This window comes from Rana temporaria, chromosome 3 (assembly GCF_905171775.1).
Source record: "Rana temporaria chromosome 3, aRanTem1.1, whole genome shotgun sequence".
Lineage (NCBI taxonomy): Eukaryota > Metazoa > Chordata > Amphibia > Anura > Ranidae > Rana > Rana temporaria.
In genome coordinates, this window is record NC_053491.1 from 490,009,060 (window position 1) to 490,023,226 (window position 14,167).

At 48.0% G+C, this 14,167-nt stretch overlaps 1 protein-coding gene across 5 annotated transcripts in view; it reads left to right on the plus strand.

Annotated features, from left to right (window-relative positions):
- The window catches only part of LOC120933758 (NACHT, LRR and PYD domains-containing protein 3-like), a 534,782-nt gene extending 522,342 nt beyond the window's left edge, over positions 1–12,440 (plus strand). For all 5 annotated transcript variants that reach the window (XM_040347135.1, XM_040347137.1, XM_040347138.1 and 2 more), the window contains one exon: positions 12,320–12,440. In XM_040347135.1, coding sequence (XP_040203069.1) covers positions 12,320–12,404 — 85 coding nt within the window. In that variant the 3' untranslated portion in view covers positions 12,405–12,440. The remainder of the gene's footprint in view (positions 1–12,319) is intronic.
- Positions 12,441–14,167: the final 1,727 nt, after the last annotated feature.

Genomic DNA, 14,167 nt, shown 5'->3' on the forward strand with positions numbered 1-14,167 from the left:
TGAGAATGACATCAAATTCCATCTTTAGGCTTCATACACACTGGGCTTAAAAAAAAAAATAGTTCTCTTGGCAGAAAAACAAAACATTCATATAGAGAGTTTATTGTACAAAGTTTAGGAGAGTTTTGCATTTTTCTGCCAGAAAGCTCCAATCAGAAACGAGAACCAGAAGAGTTTTTTTTCCTGTCTCTAAACGTTGAGCTCACAATATGTCTGTAATCGTCCCAATGTGTATGGACACATAGGAGAACATGGAGCTGCTTCTACAGGCAGAACACAGAACTCCTGTAGTAGCAGTGATTTCTAAGCCAGTGTGCATGGAGCCTAAATATCCAATCCTGGACTGTTACACTATATTACCGAAAAAAGGAATCGCTCTATTGAAAATAAAGTGCACTGTGCTAATGAAGATAAATCCTTAAAGGAACATTAGTGACACAAATGTGTGCGCTGGCAGCACATATACAATGGAAAAGTCCCAGGTAGATGAATAAGATGATAGTGATGCCCGGTGAAAAGATGGTCCTTAAGTGGAACACTGACAGTGTTGACAAAGCATCTCCACCACAATCAAACACTGACCCTTACAAGACACAGCGATCTCAAAGAGATCAAACACAGCATGGACAAAAGGAATCCTCAGGGCAATCCAGCACTCAAACAAATCTTCCCCAGTAAATAAATCCCCAGATTAAGGTCAGTTGACAGGAATATGCAAAAAGACATGGGAGACTCACATAGCATAAAACCTTACAACCGTTTTAATAGAATAAAAAGATTTGCACTTACAACAGAGCAGATCAAATGAAGCATATAAAAATCTCAAGCCGGCCGACTAGCAGAACGTGCAGAAAAATTAAGTGTAGCGCTTAGACCAGGTAAATAGTAAAATTATACTTGGATAGAATATTGTGTAACGGAAGGAATTTCGTGACAGTTCTTAATTACAACATGATTTCATTGTGTATATAAACAAATAAAAGAACATGATGCGTGGATAAACAATGTGATAAAAAAAGATAAGATAACTAGAGTCCATATAAATTATATTCCACCACGTGAGAAGGGATACAATCCAAGAAATGCAATAGCGTCCTTGTAGTGATCAGACCTCCACCAACAGTGTAGTGATCTGCTTACCGGAAAAGGTGAACTAAAGGGGACGTATGTCGCCTGAAGTCAAAAAGAGCTTTAAAGTGTATATCCAGGGTCGTGGAAGCAGGCAGCTAGATGCGATGATCATCCAATGCTTCTAAAAGGGGAACTTTTTGGTAAAAAAGGAAGGTTCCTAGGCCCAACCACTCAAAGTGGTATCGAGGATGTTTATTTTAGGAGGAAAAAGAGAAGGGTGGCCACATAGCGTAAAATTGTAACAAAAAAAAGCATTTATTTAAAAAAAACAGCAATTACACTCACATGTAGGCTGGAAATTCAAAGCGTGTATACACAAAATGAGGCGGCAGTGTATACACGCTTTGAATTTGCATTGAACCCCTGTTCTTCAGAGTGGTAGTCTTTAAGGGGTTGAATAATTGTGTAAATGAAGAATTCACAAAATACACATTTACTACTGTATTACAAAACCAATTGATGTCATTTTAGTTGCATATGGTTCTTTAAGAAGTCCTTGTAGGATTTCATTCTGAATACAATTACAAATGTACACTAAATTCCCTAAAACCCTTTACAGCATGTAAGTCTATGCACCCATGCCATTTCCGATCTGGAAATGCTCCGTACCATATCACTCCCTCTCCAGTGTGCATTAAATCTATCGATACCCAAAAAAATTGTGTTCTTGGGGTCCTTACCATGTGTGGACAAATAATGCCTGGATACAGAGTGTTTAGGGTAACAACTGCATATATTATTAATTAGTTTGTTCAAAAGAACCTGCAAAGGGCGCTTAGTCCTTCCCACGTATTGCAGGCCACATGGGCACTGAAGCATGTAGACCACCCCGATCGTGGAACATGTAATAAAGGACTTGATACAGTAACTTCTAGAGGTGCAATTTGAACTGAACATTCTCTTTGTTTTGCATCCATTAAGCGAACATACTTGACATTTCCCACACTTAAAAAACCCTGTAAGGCCAGAAAGGAACATTGAATTAATCTTGGGGGGATTCAAGATATTAGGAGCCAACTTATCCTTCAATGTAGGTACCCCTCTGAATATGACCTGCGGTTTATCGGGTAATATATCACCAAGGACTTTGTCGCTCTTTAAAACATGCCGTTCTGCTTGCCCCGGCGGTATTGCAGTGTAAAATTGTAGGGCTGCAACGCTAGACTGCAGCGCAGCAACCAGGAATTGTCTCCAGAGACTCGGTTGAGCCAGATGAGGGGGTTGTGGTCAGTGAGTAGGGTAAAGGCACGGCCATAAAGGTACGTTTGCACACTCTGCGCCGTTGCACACTCTGAAAACCAGGCTACCTGCTTGGGTAGGGACCTTTTTGTCAGGTCGGTGAGGGGTTTCGCTAGGGTGCTATACTCCGGGACGAACTTCCTATAATACCCGGCGGTGCCTAGGGACGCCAATACCTGCATCTTTTTGGATTTTAGGAAAAATTATATATATATTCTTTTCACTTTTCTATTCTATGGTATGCACAGGTGGGCTGTGACTCTTAATTGGCTCCAGGTGTGTCCTGTTACCTTGGGCCACTCCTAGCCAATTATTCACAGAAGTCACATGTCTCCCTATTTGTTTTCTATATATATATCCAACAGTTTTCATTTGCATGTTAGCCATAAATAAGCACTAATCTTGTGCAAAACGTCGGCTGTTCCCCTGTTCCTGTTTTATGATTTGGTGATGTATTTGCTGTTTATTTAAATAAAAGACAACCTGCACTTTTTTTTGGAGTGCGGCTATCCATCTTTCATCTACTTTTCAATACCTGCATCTTGGTGCAGGGCTGGGGCCAATTGACTATGGCCTCTACTTTCGCGGGTTCGGGGTGCTGTTTCCCAGACCCTACTCTAGGACCTAGGTATTGAACCTCTGCCATGCCCGCATGGCAGTTCTCGGGTTTCAGGGTGAGATTTAGTTTCTCCCCCAACCCAACTTGCTCTAGGTTACCTTGGTTAGCTGTCAGCAGGTCGGGTAAGGGGAGTCCTTCACTAGCGTCAGTGGATGGGGCACTGATAGCGTCCACATCCTCGGAGCGCTCAAAGTATGGTTTCAACATGTTCACATGAAAGGCTCGTCTGATCCTTTCATCCGAACATTTGGCACTCTTACTGCAACAGTCCTGTTGGTGCGCGCCTTCGCAGATACGGTGTGAGGCTGCACCAGAGTGAGGGTGGCCCCAGAGTCTTGTAGTGCCTCAGCCTTCTTTCCATCTACTGTGACCCATTGTCACAGTAGATGGAAAGACCCATTGTCTGTGGTGCACCCGGTTGTCCCCCTCGGCTTGTGCTAGGTTCACCTCATGTAGTTTGGTCCATTGCTCAGATTCAGTGCTGTGGTCTTCCAGCAGCTCATGCTGATAGTGATGAGTGGCTGCCCTCGGTGGTGGTGGTGATGGCCGCTCCCAATTGCCTTCGGAAGTCACATAATTAGTGAAATGACGTCCACCTGTGTGCAATCTAAGTGTCACATGATCTGTCATTACATAGACACACCTTTTTGAAAGGCCCCAGAGGCTGCAACACCTAAGCAAGAGGCACCACTAACCAAACACTGCCATGAAGACCAAGGAACTCTCCAAACAAGGAAGGGACAATGTTGGTGAGAAGTACAAGTCAGTGTTGGGTTATAAAAAAAATCCAAATCTTTGATGATCCCTCAGAGCCCCATCAAATCTATCATAACCAAATGGAAAGGACACGGCACAACAGCAAACCTGCCAAGAGACGGCCGCATACCAACACTCATGTACCGGGCAAGGAGGACATTAATCAGAGAGGCGGCACAGAGACCTAAGGTAACCCTGGAGGAGCTGCAGAGTTCCACAGCAGAGACTGGAGTATCTGTAAATAGGACGACAATAAGCCGTACGCTCCATAGAGTTGGGCTTTATGGCAGAGTGGCCAGAAGAAAGACATTACTTTCAACAAAAAACAAAATGTCAGATTTTGAGTTTGGGAAAGGCACGTGGGAGACTCCCAAAATGTATGGAGGAAGGGGCTCTGGTCTGATGAGACTAAAATTTAAGTTATTGGCCATCAAAGAAAAGGCTATGTCTGGCGCAAACCCAACACATCACCGAAAGAATACCATCCCCACTGTGAAACATGGTGGTGGCAGAATCATGCTGTGGGAATGTATTTCAGCAGTCAGGACTGGGAAACTGGTCAGAGTTGAGGGAAAGATGGATGGTGATAAATACAGGGATATTCTTGAGCAAAACCTGTAGCACTCTGTGTGTGATTTGAGGCGAGGACGGAGGTTCACCTTCCAGCAGGACAATCACCCCAAACACACTGCTAAAGCAACACTTGAGTGGTTTAAGGGGAAACATGTAACTGTGTTGGAATGGCCTAGTCAAAGCCCAGACCTCAATCCAATAGAAAATCTGTGGTCAGACTTAAAGATTGCTGTTCACAACTGGAAGGATCTGGAGCAGTTTTGCAAGGAGGAATGGGCAGAATTCCCAGAGGTGAGATGTGGGAAGATCATAGAGACTTATCCAAAGAGACTCGGAGCTGTGATCGCCGCAAAAGGTGGCTCTACAAAGTATTGACTTTAGGGGGGTGAAAAGTTATGCTCATTGACTTTTTCTATTATTTTGTCCTATTTGTTGTTTGCTCCACAATAAAAAAAATATACCTTTTAAAGTTGTGGGCGTGTTCTGTGATTTAAATCGGGGGTCTCCAAACTTTCTAAACAAAGGGCCAGTTTACTGTCCTTCAAGCTTTAGAAAGGCCGGACAATGTGGATGATAGGAGTAGAAAATGTCCTGGCATCAGTGGGGGTAAACAATTCCCCAAGATTGGTATTAGGGGGAGTAATAGTGCCCCACCATTGGTATCAATGGGATTAATAGCGCCCCATTATTGGTATCAGTGGTAGGAATAGTGCCCCATCGTTGGTGTCAGTGGGAGGAATAGTGCCCCATCATTGGTTGCTGTCTGTGGGGGGAATAATGCCCCAGTGGCCAGGTAAAAGGAAGCAAAGGGCCGTATTTGGCCCCCAGGCCGCAGTTTGGAGACCACCGATTTAAATGATGCAAATCCTCAAACAATCCGAGTTATTCCAGGTTGTGAGGCAACAAAACATGAAAAGTGCCAAGGGGGGGGTGAATACTTTCTTTATCGTAACATCACGGGACACAGAGCGGCATTCATTACTATATGGGTTATATGGAGTACCTTCAGGTGTAGACACTGGCAATCTTCAAACAGGAAATGCCCCTCCCTATATAACCCCCTCCCATAGGAGGAGTACCTCAGTTTTTTCGCCAGTGTCTTAGGTGTTAGTCATGGTTTAGCTTGCCTCCGCATCCTTGGGATTAGGTGAGCTACCGGTTCTGTCCAAAAAAGCCTGCGCGCTAAAGTGGTCAGTAACCGGACCCCAAACCCTTGGGGTATAGCCCATAATGCTTTCTTTTTAAGAGAGCTGGACCCTGGGCCCAGAACTTAGAAAACCTTTGGGGCGCCTAATGTTTTCTGTTTGCCAGGGTGCTGTATGGGCCCAGGACAGTGGATCCTTCATGGAAGAAGAAGGTTCCCAGGGCCTGAAGGTCTAGACATCCCCACGGAGATGGGGGAAGATTGGACCTCTTGCTTGGCAAAGTCCTGCGGCATGGAGCAGGTGAGTAAGGGGAAAAACCTGCGGGGCTTGGCTCTTAGCAAGTTTTTTCTGGGAGGTCACAGGGGACATGCCTAAGGTTATGCATTGCATCTGGCAAACCAGTCACATATCATGAAGATAGGATGGCTCTATATGTTATTATTCCCCATAAAAAGTGACCTCCCTGGTAGTGTTGGAAAAGCTGTGAGTGGGGCCTTTTGTGTACAAATGTATGTGTGTGTCAGAGAGCTATGCTTACCTGCAAGCCTCCAGGCGATGCTCTATCCAGTCCTCTTCCTCATGCCTGCAAGGCAGGCAAAACGCTGACCTCCTCGTGTGTTCCAGGCCTGCGGCTGCAGGAACAGAGAGGCCCTTCCTCCCAACCCCCCCCCCCCGTCGGCGGGCGCGCGCGCGGTGCGCGTGCACGTGTTATAGACGCATTTGGCGCCGTTTTAGCTGGGGGGGAAGGGCGGGTCAGTGGTTTAAGGAAGGGGCGGCCCTTCCTTAGATGCCACAGCTCATTCATTTCTTTGGCTTAGGGGAGGAAGGACTGGAGTGAAGCACGGGGCGCTGAGGACACACAGTGGCCAGAAAGAATACTACAGTCTTCAGAAGATTGTGGTTTAGCCTAGGAATAGGCTGTTTTTCTTTTCCATCTCATAGTCTTTTCTTTGGCAATACTACTCAGGGGGATAGAATGTTTTTTCTTGCCTAGATTGAAAAAAAAAAAAAAAAAAAGAAGAGAAGTTTTTCTTTGGAAAAAAAAAAAAAAAAAAAAAAGTGTCATCTAGGGTAGAGGAAACATTTTTTATTCCCCAAACAGGTGTTTGGGCATTTAACTATTTATAAGTCCCAGGTACCAATAAGTAGCAGGTGTACCTCGGTATTGTACCATGGCATCAAAATCAGAGGGTACAAAAGGTGGGGATTCCCCCACAGAGTCTGAGGTCTCGGACAGAGCTATGCCGCTGCTTTCCCCACAGGGAGCCTTTGGGCCATCGGGGTCTGGGGCTAGAGCTGACGCGAGTCAACCCAACCCTAAGGTGGTCACGGAGGAGGTGTTACTCACCTCTTTAAATGAGATGCGGAGAAGCATGGGAGAAATGATAGCCGCAGCTATGCGGGGTAGTAAGCGGAATAGATCTCCGTCACCCGTGCGCGGACCCTCGGAAGAGGAGGTCCTTTCCTCTGGGGAATGGGACGACCTCTTGGACAAGGACCAAGTAGGTTCAGGGATCGAAGATCCGGATACAGAGGAGTCTGGGGCAGTCTCCCTGAGGGAGAGCTGGTGGATTCAAGGCTTGACGGACTTGGTCCATAAGGCATTCAACCTGCCTGTACCAGATCTCCAGGTATCGACGGTTTCAGCTTTGGGCTCACTGAGGGCGCCTCAAAGCAGTGCTGTGTTTCCGATCCATCCTCTATTGGAGGGAGTCTTGTTCCAAGAGTGGAACAAACCAGACAAGGTTTTCTTTCCACCTAAGAAATTTTCTGTCTTATATCCTATGGAAGAAAAGTTTTCCAAGAGATGGGCTTCTCCTGCAGTAGACGCAGCCATCTCATGTGTTAACAAATCGTTAACATGCCCTGTAGAAAACGTACAGGTTTTCAAAGATCCAGTTGATAGACGCTTGGAAGCCCTACTTAAGAACTCCTTCACTTCTGCAGGGGCAGTAGTACAGCCAGCCGTGGCTGCGATTGGAGTCGCTCAAGCTTTATCGGATCAATTTAAGCAAATGCTTGAACTTATTCCTGCCGAGCAGGCAGAAGAATTTTCGGATGTCCCTAAGGCCATATGTTTTACGGTAGACGCAATCAAGGATTCTATCCAGCAAGCGTCACGTTTATCATTATCCCTTATCCATATGAGAAGACTCTTATGGTTAAAAAGCTGGGAGGCTGAGCCCCCATGCAAGAAGCTCCTGGCAGGGTTTCCCTTCCATGGAGGACGGCTCTTCGGAGAGGACCTAGATAAATACATTCAGACCATTTCAAGCGGCAAGAGTACTCTCTTGCCAACTAAGAAGAAGGTTCAGGGACCTGCGTTTAAACGACAGCATTCCCCTGGGCAGGGGCCCTCTAATGCCAAGCAGTATCGACGGCCTCCTGCAAGAACAAACTTCGGCTTCAACAGCAGATCACAAGGACAGGCTGTTAGGGGCAAGAGGCAGTGGTTTTGCAAGCCAGCAAAACCAGCCCCCAAGTCTACCTCATGAAGGGGCGCCCCCACCCACGAAGGTGGGGGGAAGGCTGCGACTCTTTTCGGAGATTTGGGAAGCCAGCATTCCCGACGAGTGGGTACGGTCTTCCGTGGCCACAGGCTACAAGCTAGAATTCCTAAGGTTTCCTCCTCCTCATTTCCAGGAGTCGAGGATTCCAAACGATCTGGAGAAAGGAGCCGCATTAAGATCGGCTCTAGATCATCTACTTTCCCAGGAAGTAATAGTAGAGGTACCAGTCCTGGAACAGGGGCTGGGTTTCTACTCCAACCTATTCATCATCCCAAAGCCCAATGGAGATGTCAGGCCAATTTTGGACCTAAAGATGGTAAATGCATACTTAAAAGTCCGCTCATTTCGGATGGAATCCGTGCGGTCAGCAGCTGCCACACTCCAAAAGGACGACTTCATGGCGTCCATAGACATAAAGGATGCCTACCTTCATGTTCCAATTTATCAGCCACATCAAAAATATCTACGCTTTATGGTGGCTTTGCGTCATTTCCAATTCGTGGCGCTTCCCTTCGGGTTGGCTACGGCCCCCCGGGTGTTCACGAAGGTTCTGGCTCCAATCCTAGCCAAGCTAAGGATCCAAGGGGTCACGATCCTAGCATACCTGGACGACCTCCTAGTCATAGACCACTCGTCTCCCGGCTTGGAACGAGCAGTGGCCCTCACGGTCCAATACCTCGAGAGGTTCGGCTGGGTCCTAAATCGAGAAAAGTCAGCATTCCAGCCCACAAGGCAGTTGGAATATCTCGGCATGAGATTAGACACGGAACAACAAAGGGTGTTCCTACCTCTGAGGAAGGTCAAAGCCATCAAGGAATTAATCCTACTGGTTCTAAGCAAGAAAGAACCGACTATTCGCCTATGTATGAGACTACTAGGCAAGATGGTGGCTACTTTCGAGGCGGTGCCATACGCCCAGAGCCACACTCGCATCCTGCAGGCAGCCATCCTGTCAGCATGGAGCAGAAGGCCACAGGCCTTGGATATCCCGTTGCCACTCTCATCAAGAGTCCGGCAAAGTCTGTGTTGGTGGTTAGACCCTCAGAATCTACTGAAGGGAAAGTCTTTCAGCCCAGTGGCTTGGAAGATAGTGACCACAGACGCCAGCCTGACGGGCTGGGGAGCGATTGTGGATGGGTCCACTCGCCAAGGTGTTTGGGCAAAGCCAGAGAAGCTTTTACCCATCAACATCTTGGAGCTCAGAGCTGTTCGACTAGCCCTCAGGGCTTGGACGTCGAAATTGCAGGGGCTCCCGGTGAGAATTCAATCAGACAATGCCACGGCAGTGGCATACATAAATCACCAAGGGGGAACCAGGAGTCAGGCCGCTCAGAGAGAAGTGAGCTTGATTCTCCTATGGGCAGAGGCTCATGTGCCCTGCATATCGGCAATATTCATTCCCGGAGTGGACAACTTTCAGGCGGACTTCTTAAGCCGCCAGACTCTATGGCCGGGGGAATGGTCTCTGCATCCACAAGTTTTTCAAGCACTCTGCCAAAGATGGGGAGTGCCGGACGTGGATATCATGGCATCGAGACTCAACAAGAAGCTAGACAGGTTCATGTCCCGCTCAAGGGATCCGATGGCCTGCGGAACCGATGCTCTGGTTTGCCCTTGGCATCAGTTCAAGCTTCTTTATGCGTTTCCCCCGCTCCAGTTACTACCCCGCCTGCTGCGCAGGATCAGGGTGGAGCACATACCAGTTATCCTGGTAGCTCCAGCATGGCCCAGAAGGGCTTGGTACTCACTAATCCTAAGGATGGTAGTGGGAAACCCTTGGACTCTGCCTCTAAGGCCAGACCTGCTATCGCAAGGTCCGATCCTCCACCCTGCCTTACGGCATCTAAATTTGACGGCCTGGAAGCTGAATCCTTGATTCTCAGGGGTAGAGGTCTGTCTCAGAAGGTAATCTCTACCCTAATCAGAGCCAGGAAACCGGTCTCTAGGGTGATTTATCACAGGGTCTGGAAGGCCTATATAGGCTGGTGCGAGTCCAAGCTATGGCTTCCTCGCAAGTTCACCATAGATAGAGTTTTAAGTTTTCTCCAGCTAGGAGTGGATAAAGGATTGGCATTAAGCACAATCAAAGGACAGATTTCTGCCCTGTCAGTGTGGTTTCAGCAGCCGCTGGCCACCCACTCGCTGGTTAAGACCTTCCTTCAAGGGGTCTTACGTATTAAACCTCCAGTTAAATCCCCGCTTTGTCCGTGGGATTTAAATCTTGTTCTGTCGAGTTTACAGAAACAACCCTTTGAGCCGTTGGCTGAAGTTCCTTTGGTTCTACTGACAAGGAAGTTGGTATTTTTGGTTGCCATAGTTTCCGCAAGAAGAGTTTCGGAACTGGCAGCCTTATCCTGTAAGGAACCATATCTTATATTTCATAAGGACAAGGTCGTTCTCCGCCCTCATCCTTCCTTCTTACCGAAGGTCATATCCAGTTTTCATTTGAACCAGGATTTGGTATTACCATCCTTCTTCCCTAAACCTACTTCCAGAAAGGAAGGGTTGCTGCATACCTTGGATATTGTCAGGGCCATGAAGGCCTATCTTAAAGCTACAGAGAAGATCCGGAAAACAGATGTGCTGTTTATTCTACCGGATGGGCCCAAGAAGGGGCAGGCAGCTGCAAAGTCCACCATTTCTAGGTGGATTAAGCAATTAATCACTCAGGCCTACGGCTTGAAAGGGTTGCCTCCTCCAGTATCATTAAAGGCTCATTCTACTAGAGCCATGGGCGCCTCCTGGGCAGCACACCACCAGATCTCTATGGCTCAAGTTTGCAAGGCGGCAACCTGGTCTTCTGTCCACACGTTTACAAAGTTCTACCAGTTGGACGTAAGAAGGAATACTGATACTGCCTTCGGGCAGGCAGTGCTGCAGGCTGCAGTTTGAGACCCTCGGATTCCGGGGGCTCCTCTTTTTTGAGTTAAATTTAAAATTTAAAATTATTTTTCTCAACTAAGTTGGATTTATTATGATTTGAGTATATCTCTAAATTAAATCCTTTTGTCTTGGAGATGTTCTCCCTCCCCTCATTGTAAGCATTGCTTTGGGACATCCCACATAGTAATGAATGCCGCTCTGTGTCCCGTGATGTACGATAAAGAAAAAGAGATTTTTAATACAGCTTACCTGTAAAATCTTTTTCTTGGAGTACATCACGGGACACAGAGCTCCCACCCCTCTTTTGAGGACCATTTTGGGAGGCATACTGCTTGCTACAAAACTGAGGTACTCCTCCTATGGGAGGGGGTTATATAGGGAGGGGCACTTCCTGTTTGAAGATTGCCAGTGTCCATCACCTGAAGGTACTCCATATAACCCATATAGTAATGAATGCCGCTCTGTGTCCCGTGATGTACTCCAAGAAAAGGATTTTACAGGTAAGCTGTATTAAAAATCTCTTTTTTGCAAGACACTGTAGATATGACATGTAAATCTGCCTGATGATTAGATAATAAGAAATAAAAGCCGATCATATTAATCACCCCTGCCAGTGTTAAATGGTTTGTCTCATTCATATAAACTGATACATTCTGCTGGGGAGCTTGTGCTTTTGAAAAACAACAGACATGCTGGCTGGATCACCTGATGAAATTAGGAAAAAAAAGCCTAAAAAAAGGAAACTTATTACCGCCGTCACATCTAAGAATTGATGAGCTGCAATATAATAAATGTTTATTTTTAGTTTAATATCACTTCAAACTTTTCTCATCAGAGTAGAGAAAAGACGTCCCTCCTCCTAGGACACGAGCAAAACACTGAGGCATGCTGGGAGGGGGAGGGATTATCCTGGCCCGGCCCACAATGTTTTATTTTCCCAGTGTCAGATTCTCCTGTAGGTGGCAGTATAACCCAAACGTATCTGATCTGCTGTGTCCCTCATTGGGTGAGATATAAAGAGAAGAGTGACTGTGATTGGTGGGACGTCACAGAGAAGATCTTACAGGATAAATGACCAATGAGGAGGAATATTTCCTGTTCTATGATATCTCCCGTCATCCTCCATTGTGTAATGTCACTTCTTAGTTGGTAAAGTCCTACAAGAAGGTGACAGGAGGGTGTAAGGCCCACCACACACACAGTACAATCTGACCATACAATCTTTGTACAATCAGCTTTATATCTTCCAGAACTATGTAATATGAGGACCTCCCTAATCTATCCTATCCGTCTCTCTACAATCAGACAGATCCTCACTCTACATACTTCCTGGAAGATCTGACAGAGATTGTACAATCAGATTGTAATGTGTGTGGAGAGTATTAGATATCCTGGAGGATGCTGGGAAATAATGTGAGAGAATTCTGCTGAGATCTGATGACTCTTTATATTCTCTCTTCTAGGATCAGGGACAACAACTTGTCAGAGGAAACAAGAAGAGAACTAAGAAATCTGGAAAAGATCCGACCAGAAATGAAGATTTATTGATGACTCCGGAGGAAGAGACTCGGCTACAGCTGTGAATGGGGGAGGGGGAGGGGACATTGCTGTGAATGGAGGAGGGGGGAGGGGACATTGCTGTGAATGGAGGAGGGGGAGGGGACATTGCTGTGAATGGAGGAGGGGGGAGGGGACATTGCTGTGAATGAAGGAGGGGGAGGGGACATTGCTGTGAATGGAGGAGGGGGAGGGGACATTGCTGTGAATGGAGGAGGGGGAGGGGACATTGCTGTGAATGGAGGAGGGGGAGGGGACATTGCTGTGGGTGGTGGAGGGGACATTGCTGTGAATGGAGGAGGGGGAAGGGGACATTGCTGTGAATGGAGGAGGGGAAGGGGACATTGCTGTGAATGGAGGAGGGGGGAGGGGACATTGCTGTGAATAAAGGAGGGGGGAGGGGACATTGCTGTGAATGGAGGAGGGGGAGGGGACATTGCGTGAATGGAGGAGGGGGGAGGGGACATTGCTGTGAATGGAGGGGGAGGGGACATTGCGTGAATGGAGGAGGGGGAGGGGACATTGCTGTGAATGGAGGAGGGGGAGGGAACATTGCTGTGAATGGGGGAGGGGACATTGCTGTGAATGGAGGAGGGGGAGGGGACATTGCTGTGAATGGGGGAGGGGACATTGATGTGAATGGAGGAGGGGGAGGGGACATTGCTGTGAATGGGGGAGGGGGAGGGGACATTGCTGTGAATGGGGGAGGGGACATTGCAGTGAATGGAGGAGGGGGAAGGGGACACTTCTGTGAATGGAGGGGGAGGGGACACTTCGGTGAATGGAGGGGGAGGGGACATTGCTGTGAATGGAGGAGGGGGAGGGGACATTGCTGTGAATGAAGGAGGGGAGAGGGGACATTGCTGTGAATGGAGGGGGGAGGGGACACTTCTGTGAATGGAGGAGGGGGAAGGGGACATTGCTGTGAATAGAGGAGGGGGAGGGGACATTGCTGTGAATGGGGGAGGGGGATGGGACATTGCTGTGAATGGAGGGGGGGAGGGGACATTGCTGTGAATGGAGGAGGGGAAGGGGACATTGCTGTGAATGGAGGAGGGGGGAGGGGACATTGCTGTGAATAAAGGAGGGGGGAGGGGACATTGCTGTGAATGGAGGAGGGGGAGGGGACATTGCGTGAATGGAGGAGGGGGGAGGGGACATTGCTGTGAATGGAGGGGGAGGGGACATTGCGTGAATGGAGGAGGGGGAGGGGACATTGCTGTGAATGGAGGAGGGGGAGGGAACATTGCTGTGAATGGGGGAGGGGACATTGCTGTGAATGGAGGAGGGGGAGGGGACATTGCTGTGAATGGGGGAGGGGACATTGATGTGAATGGAGGAGGGGGAGGGGACATTGCTGTGAATGGGGGAGGGGGAGGGGACATTGCTGTGAATGGGGGAGGGGACATTGCAGTGAATGGAGGAGGGGGAAGGGGACACTTCTGTGAATGGAGGGGGAGGGGACACTTCGGTGAATGGAGGGGGAGGGGACATTGCTGTGAATGGAGGAGGGGGAGGGGACATTGCTGTGAATGAAGGAGGGGAGAGGGGACATTGCTGTGAATGGAGGGGGGAGGGGACACTTCTGTGAATGGAGGAGGGGGAAGGGGACATTGCTGTGAATAGAGGAGGGGGAGGGGACATTGCTGTGAATGGGGGAGGGGGATGGGACATTGCTGTGAATGGAGGGGGGGAGGGGACATTGCTGTGAATGGAGGAGGGGGAGGGGACACTTCTGTGAATGGAGGAGGGGG